The sequence below is a fragment of the Salvelinus sp. IW2-2015 genome, unplaced genomic scaffold (genome assembly GCF_002910315.2).
Source record: "Salvelinus sp. IW2-2015 unplaced genomic scaffold, ASM291031v2 Un_scaffold1347, whole genome shotgun sequence".
Classification (NCBI taxonomy): Eukaryota; Metazoa; Chordata; class Actinopteri; order Salmoniformes; family Salmonidae; genus Salvelinus; species Salvelinus sp. IW2-2015.
Window position 1 is genome coordinate 1 of NW_019942852.1, and position 10,172 is coordinate 10,172.

A 10,172-nucleotide genomic window follows, 5' to 3' on the forward strand; every position below is an offset into this window, starting at 1 on the left:
TCAATCCACCCCACCACTAAACACTTCTGTATCCCACCACTACACTTCTGGTACCTCCCACTAACCCTTCTGTGACCCATCACCCCACACTAACACTCTGGTACCCACCCACTACCCTTCTGGTACCCCACCACTAACCCTTCTGGTTACCCCACCACTAACCCTTCTGGTACCCCACACTAACCTTCTGGTATCACCACCACTAACACTTTCTGGTACCCCACCACTAACCCTTTCTGGTACCCCACCACTTAACACTTCTGGTATCCCACCACTAACACTTCTGGTACCTCCACCACTAAACCCTTCTGGTATCCCATCACCAACCCTTCTGGTACCCCATCACTAACCCTATCTGGTACCCCACCACTAACCCTTCTGGTATCCCACCACTAACCCTTCTGGACCCCACCACTAACGCCTTCTGGTATCCCACCACTAACCCTTCTGGTATCCCACCAACTAAACCCTTCTGGTATCCCATCACCAACCCTTCTGGTACCCCATCACTAACCCTTCTGGTACCCCACCCACTAACCCTTCTGGTACCCCACCACTAACCCTTCTGGTATCCATCACTAACCCACTTCTTGGTATCCATCACTAAACCCTTCTGGTACCCCATCACTAACCCTTCTGGTACCCCACCACTAACCCTTCTGGTATTCCACCACATAACACTTCTGGAATCCCATCACTAACCCTTGCGTATCCCATCACTAACCTTTCTGGTATCCCATCACTAACCCTTCTGGTATGCATTAGCAACCCTTTCTGGTATCCCATCACTAACCCTTCTGGTATCCCACCACTAACCCTTCTGGTACCCCACCACTAACCCTTCTGGTATCCCACCACTAACCCTTCTGGTATCCATCACAACCCTTCTGGTATCCCACCACTAACCCTTCTGGTAACCCCACCACTAACCCTTCTGGTACCCCACCACTAACCCTTCTGGTACCCACCATTAACCCTTCTGGTATCCCACCACTAACCCTTTCTGGTATCCCACCACTAACCCTTCTGGTATCCATCACCAAACCCTTCTGGTACCCCATCACTAACCCTTCTGGTTAACCCCACCACTCAACCCTTCTGGTAACGCCCACCCACTAACCCTTCTGGTACCCCACCACTAACCCTTCTGGTACCCACCACTAAACCCTTCTGGTAATCCCATCACTAACCCTTCTGGTACCCACCAGCTAACCCTTTGGTACCCACCACTAACCCTTCTGGTACCCCACATAACCCTCCCACACTAAACCTTTCTGGTATCCATCAACTAACCCTTCTGGTATCCCATCACAACCCTTCTGGTACCCCACCACTAACCCTTCTGGTACCCCACCACTAACCCTTCTGGTACCTCACCACTAACCCTTCTGGTACCCCACCACTAACCCTTCTGGTATCCCACCACTAACCCTTCTGGTACCCCACCACTAAACCCTTCTGGTACCCCACACTAAACCCTTCTGGTTAACCCACCACTAACCCTTCTGGTACCTCACCACAACCCTTCTGGTACCCACTCCACTAACCCCCTTCTGGTACCCCACCACTAAACCCTTCTGGTACCTCACCAACTTAAACACTTGCTGGTATCCCATCACTAACCCTTCCTGGTATCCCCATCACTAACCTTTCTAGGTACCCATCACTAACCCTTTCTGAGTATCCCATCACTAACCCTTCTGGTAATCCCATCACTAACCCTTCTGGTATCCCATCACTAACCCTTCTGGTTCCACCACTAACCTTACTGGTATCCCATCAATAACCCTTCTGGGTATCCCATCACTAAACCCTTCTGGTATCCCATCACTTAACCTTTCTGGTATCCCATCCACTAACCCTTCTGGTATCCATCACTAACCTCTGGTATCCCATCACTAACCCTTCTGGTATCCCATCACTAACCCGCTTCTGGTACCCCACCACTAACCCTTTTGGTACCCCACCACTAACCCTTCTGGATCCCACCACTAACCCTTCTTGGTACCTTCACCACTAAACCTTCTGGTACCACATCACCCACCCTAACACTTTGGTATCCCACACACTAACACTTCTGGTACCTCACCACTAACCCTTCTGTGACCCATCACTAACCCTTCTGGAACCCCACCACTAACTTCTGGTATCCCATCACTAACCCTTCTGGTACCCCACCACTAAACCCTTCTGGTACCCCACCACTAACCCTTCTGGTACCCCACCACTAAACCTTCTGTACCCCACCACTAAACCTTCTGGTATTCCCATCACTAACCCTTCTGGTACCCCATCACTAACCCTTCTGGTATCCCATCACTAACCCTTCTGGTATCCCATCACTAACCCTTCTGGTACCCCATCACTAACCCTCGGTACCCCACCAACCCTTCTGGTACCCCACCACTAACCCTTCTGGTACCTCACCCACTAAACCTTCTGGTACCACACCCCACCACTAACTTCTCGTAATCCCACCTCTAACATATCTGGTACCTCACCACTAACCCTTCTGTGACCCATCCATAACCCTTCTGGTACCCCACCACTAACCCTTCTGGTATCCATCACTAACCCTCTGGTACCCCACCACTAACCCTCTTGGTACCCCACCACTAACCCTTCTGGTACCCCACCACTAACCCTTCTGGTACCCCACCACTAACCCTTCTGGTATCCCACCACTAACACTTCTGGTATCCCATCACTAACCCTTCTGGTATCCCATCACTAACCTTTCTGATATCCCATCACTAACCCTTCTGGTATGCCATCACTAACCCTTCGGTATCCCACCACTAACACTTCTGGTACCCCACACTAATACTTCTGGTACCCCCACCACTAACCCTCTTCTGTACCCCACCACTAACCCTTCTGGTACCCCACCACTAACCCTTCTGGTATCCCATCACTAACCCTTCTGGTACCCCACCACTAACCCTTCTGTACCCCACCACTTAACCCTTTCTGGTACCCCACCACTAAACCCTTCTGGTACCCCACCACTAACCCTTCTGGTATACCCCGACATCACTAACCTTCTGGTAAACCTACCACTACCCTTCTGGTACCCCACCACTAACCCTTCTGGTACCCTCACCACTAACCCTTCTGGTACCCCACCACTACCCTTCTTGGTACCCCACCACTAACCCTTTCTGGTACCCCACCACTAACCCTTCTGGTACCCCACCACTTAACCCTTCTGGTACCTCACCACTAACCCTTCTGGTACCCCACCACTAACCCTTCTGGTACCCCACCACTAACCCTTCTGGTACCTCACCACTAACCCTTCTGGTATCCCATCACTAACCCTTCTTGGTTACCCCACCACTAACCCTTCTGGTACCCCACCACTAACCTCTGGTACCCCACCACTAACCCTCTTGGTACCCCACCACTAACCCTTCTGGTATTCCCATCACTAACCCTTCTGGTATCCCATCCACTAACCCTTCTGGTACCCCATCACTAACCCTTCTGGTATCCCATCACTAACCCTTCTGGTATCCCATCAATAACCCTTCTGGTTACCCCATCACTAACCCTTCTGGTACCCCACCACTAACCCTTCTGGTATCCCATCACTAACCCTTCTGGTATCCCATCACTAACCCTTCTGTACCCCATCACTAACCCTTCTGGTACCCCACCCACTAACCCTTCTGGTACCCCACCAACTAACCCTTCTGGTACCTCACCACTAAACTTCTGGTACCCATTCACCCCACCACTAACACTTCTGGTATCCCACCACTAACACTTCTGGTAACCTCACCACTAACCTTCTGTGACCCATCACTAAACCTTCTGGTACCCCACCACAACCCTTCTGTATCCCTCACTAACCCTTCTGGTACCCCACCACTAACCCTTCTGGAGTACCCCACCACTAACCCTTCTGGTACCCACCACTAACCCTTCTGGTACCCCACCACTAACCCTTCTGGTATCCCATCACTAACCCTTCGGTATCCCATCACTAACCCTTCTGGTACCTACCACTAACCCTTCTGGTACCCCACCACTAACCCCCTTTTCGGTACCTCACCACTAACCCTTCTGTACCCCACCACTAACCCTTCTGGTACCCCACCACTAACCCTTCTGGTACCCCACCACTAACCCTTCTGGTACCCCACCCACTAACCCTTTCTGGTACCTCACCACTAACCTTCTGGTACCCCACCACTAACCCTTCTGGTACCTACCCACCACTAACCCTTTCTGTACCCTCCCCACTAACCCTTCTGTACCATCACTAACCCTTCTGGTACCCCACCACTAACCCTTCTTGGTACCCCACCACTAACCCTTCTGGTACCCCACCACTAACCCTTCTGGTACCCCACATAACCCTTTCTGACTCCCACACTAACCCTTCTGGTATCCCACACTAACCCTCTGGTACCCCACCTCACAATAACCCTTCTGGTACCACACACTAACCTTCTGGTACCCCACCACTAACCCTTCTGGTACACTACCCGCGCCATCACCCCACCACTAACACTTCTGGTATCCCACCACTAACACTTCTGGTACCTCACCACTAACCTTCTGTGACCCATCACCCCACCACTAACCTTCTGGTACCCCACCACTAACCCTTCTGGTATCCCACCACTAACCCTTCTGGTACCCCACCCTAACCCTTCTGGTATCCACCACTAACCCTCTGGATCCCACCACAACCCTTCTGGTATCCCATCACCAACCCTTCTGGTTAACCCCATCACTAACCTTCTGGTACCCCACACTAACCCTTCTGGTACCCACCACTAACCCTTCTGGTATCCCATCCTAACCCTTCTGGTATCCATCACTAACCCTTCGGTACCCCATCACTAACCCTTCTGGTTACCCCACCACTAACCCTTCTGTATTCCACCACTAACACTTCTGGTATCCCATCACTAACCCTTCTGGTATCCCATCACTAACCTTTCTGTATCCCACCATACCTTCTGGTATGCCTAACTAACCCTTCTGTATCCCATCCACTAACCCTTCTGGTATCCCACCACTAACCCTTCTGGTACCCACCACTTAACCCTTCTGGTATCCCACCACTAACCCTTCTGGTATCCCATCACCAACCCTTCTGGTACCCCATCACAACCCTTCTGGTACCCCACCACTAACCCTTCTGGGTACCCACCACCCACATAACCCTTCTGGTACCCCACCACTAACCCTTCTTGGTACCCCACCACTAACCCTTCTGGACCCACACTACCCTTTCTGGTACCCCACCACTAAACCCTTCTTGGTACCCCCACTACCCTTCTGGTACCCCACTAAAACCCTTCTGGTACCCCACCACTAACCCTTCTGTATCCCATCACTAACCCTTCTGGTATCCCATCACTTAACCCTTCTGGTACCCCACCACTAACCCTTCTGGTACCCCACCACAACCCTTCTGTACCTCACCACAACCCTTCTGGTACCCCACCACTAACCCTTTCTGGTATCCCACCACTAACCTTCTGTACCCCACCACTAACCCTCTGGTACCCCACCACTAACCCTTCTGGTACCCCACCACTAACCCTTCTGGTACCTCACCACTAAACCCTTCTGGTACCCCACCACTAACCCTTCTGGATACCCCACCACTAACCCTTCTGGTACCTCCACCACTACCCTTCTGGCTATCCCATCACTAACCTTCTTGGTATCCCATCACTAACCTTTCTGGTATCCCATCACTAACCTTTCTGTATCCCACACTAACCCTTCTGGTATCCCATCATACCCTTCTGGTATCCCATCAAACCCTTCTGGTACCCCACCACTAACACATTCTGGTACCCCATCCTAACCATTCTTGTACCCCAACACTAACCCTTCTGGTATCCCACCACTAACTCTTCTGGTATCCCACCACTAACCCTTCTGGTACCCCACCCCTAACACATACACACTTAGTCTTAATATTCATCACATCACTGTGCAGTTTATGCCAAGGTAGCTTTGAGGGGTTGAGCTGCTTTTACATAAGTATATAGACTCTTGTTCAACCCCCTCACTTGTATACAGATATGTTTAGCTGCTCAGGAATAGAGCATCAGCGAAGGACTAACATGTCATGTACACATGTAAACATTATCTAGCATAGGTATAAGCAGTGTAAATGGAAAATGGYAGAGGTAATGACTGGACACTTGAAGTGTTAGGAGAGAGTAAATCTAGAGGACATGTTTAGGGAAAGCGTTACCACAATCATCACATACTGTAGTAGTACATCTGATGTCCTCCGTAAAAGGAATGCTACCATGACTATTACACAGCAAYTAAACGCAGCGTGAACACCAGTTTAAAATATAATATTACCTGGCACAGAGGTCCCCAGGGCAACGAACACCACGGCGGTGACAGAGTCCTTGAGGCCCACGGTGCAGCCGAAGTGGGAGGCCAGGTCCCCGATGAAGGCTGTGAGCAGGCCGATCATGCAGATGGACACCACGAAGCAGGCCCAGCCATTCCAGTAGTCTGTCGGGGGCACGAACGCAAACAGAACCTTCCAGAAGACGGTGAGGAAGTGCATGACGTAGTCGAAGCAGGACGGCAGCTTCTCCTCGCCGCATTCTTCATCCTCGTCATCCTCACCTGGCCGAGAGAGAGAGAGGGGAGAGGGGGATGAGGAGAAAGATCTGGGATCTGAAAGGGTGAGATTATGATGAGTTTATGAAAAAGAAAGAATGATATTCCTCAAACATTTACTGAATACCAGACTTGAATTAACTTCCAATATTTTGTGAAATAAGGGAACAAAGTGATGTGATTTGTGATGATGGTTTGCCTCTCATAACATCGGAGCTCGAGTGTAATCACAGCCTGAGGTCGCAGACCGGAGCCAATCCTCTCTAACAGGTACAAATAATCTGTGTGTGTGTATCCACAGTATGCCTGATTATCAACATACTTGTCAGTGTATGTGTGTGAGTTGCTATTGTTGTGTTTATTGGTTTATTCAGATCCCCATTAGCTTTTGCAGAAGCAGCAGTTACTCTTCCTGGGGTCCACAAAAAAACACAAAACATGACAAGTAACAACACACCGATACACTGATAGACAAAGATGTAAAATAAATGTAAAATACAACCACATACAAACAATACAAAAAATAAATAGTTATGGCTGTGTGTGGGTAGTGTGTGTGTTGTTTGTAGTGTGTGTAGTGTACGGGCCTAACTCCTGTATGTCTACCAAAGCCCTAGGCTTACTGACAGCATGTCAGCCATTCACATCACAGACTGTCCTCTAGACACACTGGCACAGCTGTAGATAAACACAAACACACACTCACACAGAAACACACATCTTTCTAGACATTCAATATTCATCTGGCATTTGACTATCGTTATTGCATCGTTAAATGGCCTGAACCACAATCTCAAGGGACCAAGTTAGACATTTGAACATGTTCACATAGTGATGCATTGTAAAAGGGCAGACACATTGCACAACGCCATTCATCTCGGAAATGTCAAGAGCAATTTTCCATCCCATTTTTAACAAGGTAAGCTCAAGACACAAAAAAATGCCTAGCACACACACACACAACACACACACACACACACACACACACACACACACACACACACACACGCACACGCACACACCTCTTACCTCACCTGTCCACTCACCATCTCCTCCACCTGTACCCCCACCTCTACCTCCCACCTCTACCTCTACCTACCTACACCTCCACCTCTAACCTCCACTGTACCCCCACCTCCACATCTACCTCCATCTGTACCCCCACCTCACCTCTACCTCCCACCTGTACCCCCCACCTCCACCTCTACCTCCACCTGTACCCCCACCTCCACCTCCACCTGTACCCCCACCTCTACACTCCACCGTACCCCACCTCACCTCTACCTCCACCTGTTACCCCACCTCCACCTCTACCTCCACTTACCCCCACTCCACCCTACCTCCACCTGTACCCCCACCTCTACCTCCACCTGTACCCCCACCTCCACCTCTAACCTCCACCTGTACCCCCACCTCCACCTCTACTCCACCTATACCCCCACCTCCACCTCTACCTCCACCTGTTACCCCCAACCTCTACCTCCACCTATACCAACCCCCACCTCCACCTCTACCTCCACCTGCTACCCCCTACCTCACCTCCACCTCTACCTCCAACTGTTACCCCCACCTCCATCTGTACCCCACCTCCACCATCTTACCCCACCCTCTACCCACCTCCACCTGTACCCCCACCCCAACCTCTACCCTCCACCTGTACCCCCACTCTACCTCACCTGATCCCCACCTCCACCTCTACCTCCACATGTACTCCACCTCTACCTCCACCTATACCCCCATCTCCACCTCTACCTCCACCTGTACCCCCACCTCTACCTCCACCTGTACCCCACCTCCCACCTCTACCTCCAACCTGTACCCCCACCTCTACCTCCACCTGTACCCCCACCTCCACCTCTACCTCCATCTGTACCCCCACCTCTACCTCCACCTGTACCCCCACCCCACTGTACCCCACCCCAACCTTCCACCTCTACCTCCACCTGTACCCCCACCTCCACCTGTACCCCCACCCCAACCTCCACCTCTACCTCCACCTGTACCCCACCTCTACCTCCACCCTGTACCCCCACCTCCACCTCTACCTCCACCTATACCCCCCACCTCCACCTCTACCTCCACCTGTACCCCCAACCTCTACCCCCACCTCCACCTCTACCTCCACCTGTACCCCCACCTCTACCTCCACCTATACCCCCACCTCCACCTCTACTCCACCCTACCCCCACCTTCTACCTCCACCTCTACCTCCAACTGTACCCCCACCTCCATCCTGCTACCCCACCTCCACCTCTACCTCACCTGTACCCCACCTCCACCTGTACCCCCACCCCCACCTCTACCTCCACCTGTACCCCCACCTCTACCTCCACCTGACCCCCACCTCCACCTCTACCTCCACATGTACTCCACCTCCACCTCTACCTCCACCTATACCCCCATCTCCACCTCTACCGTCCACCTGTACCCCCCACCTTACCTCCACCTGTACCCCCACCTCCACCTTCTACCTCCACCTATACCCCACCTCCACCTCTACCTCACCTGTACCCCCACCTCTACCTCCAACTCCACCTCTACCTCCACCTGTACCCCCACCTCCACCTCTACCTCCAACTCCACCTCTACCTCCACCTGTACCCCCATCTTCCCACTCCACCTCTACCTCTACCTCCCGCTCCACCTCTACCTCCACCTGTACCCCCATCTTCCACCTCTACCTCCACCTCCACCTCTACCTCCACCTGTACCCCACCTCCACCTCTACCTCCACCCCCACCCTCTACCTCTACCTCCACCTGTACCCCCACCTCCACCTGTACCTCCACCTCTACCTCACCTCTACCTCCACCTCCACCTCTCCTCTCTCTCTGCCAAGTTTGCTTTCCCATTGTTCTCCAAACACAGGAGTACTCACCTGTGGCCTTTTCATCCATACCTAAAGGTCTGATTGCAAAGTGAACATTTAGTGTTCGCACATGTGAAGAGTGAATGTGATCAATTGGTTATTTACCGTAGCTCTGTTGAACAGTGTTGCTTTTCATTTGCACACAGAGATTTTATTTGTGAAGATTGTGCCAAAGGTAGAATTGTTGTTGTGTTTGCCCAAATGTTTGTTGTAGAATTGCAATCTGAGTGTAAAGCAAAACATGCCAGTAGTATTGCAGATTTGGTGTATAGTTCTGCTAAATGAGTTACAGTTTGGTTCATTGTGCCTCATGGACCAGTTTTAGTGTGTAAACAATTGGGAAAAACTGTAAATGCCTGTTAGCTCCATCGGCTGGAGAGGAAACAAATGCTAGTTCACCAGGCTTAGTGTTCCATAGAGGCCTGTTAGAGAATGTGGCAGGTTTCATCATAGAAGTAAGTACTGGTTATGATGGGTTTGGGACTGGGACTGTCCTCAAAAATAAACCCCAGGTTTGTGGGAGAAAGGGGGATGGAGACAGGGTGGTAGAAGAGGGTCAGGGTGGAACAAAGACATGTTCTTCTCCAGCTGCAGACAGGAATGAAGGAGATCATGAGAGAGAGAGAATAAGGAGATGAGTGTAAGGGTTATGTCAGGGATTAAGTGTGTGTGTGGTGTAGTGTGTGGC

At 51.3% G+C, this 10,172-nt stretch overlaps 1 protein-coding gene across 1 annotated transcript in view; it reads right to left on the bottom strand.

Annotated features, from left to right (window-relative positions):
- Positions 1–6,181: 6,181 nt before the first annotated feature.
- LOC112070510 (sodium/calcium exchanger 1-like) overlaps positions 6,182–10,172 on the bottom strand; it is a 56,508-nt gene continuing 52,517 nt past the window's right edge. Inside the window, exon 4 of the mRNA XM_024137920.2 lies at positions 6,182–6,621. Coding sequence (XP_023993688.1) covers positions 6,329–6,621 — 293 coding nt within the window. The 3' untranslated portion in view covers positions 6,182–6,328. The remainder of the gene's footprint in view (positions 6,622–10,172) is intronic.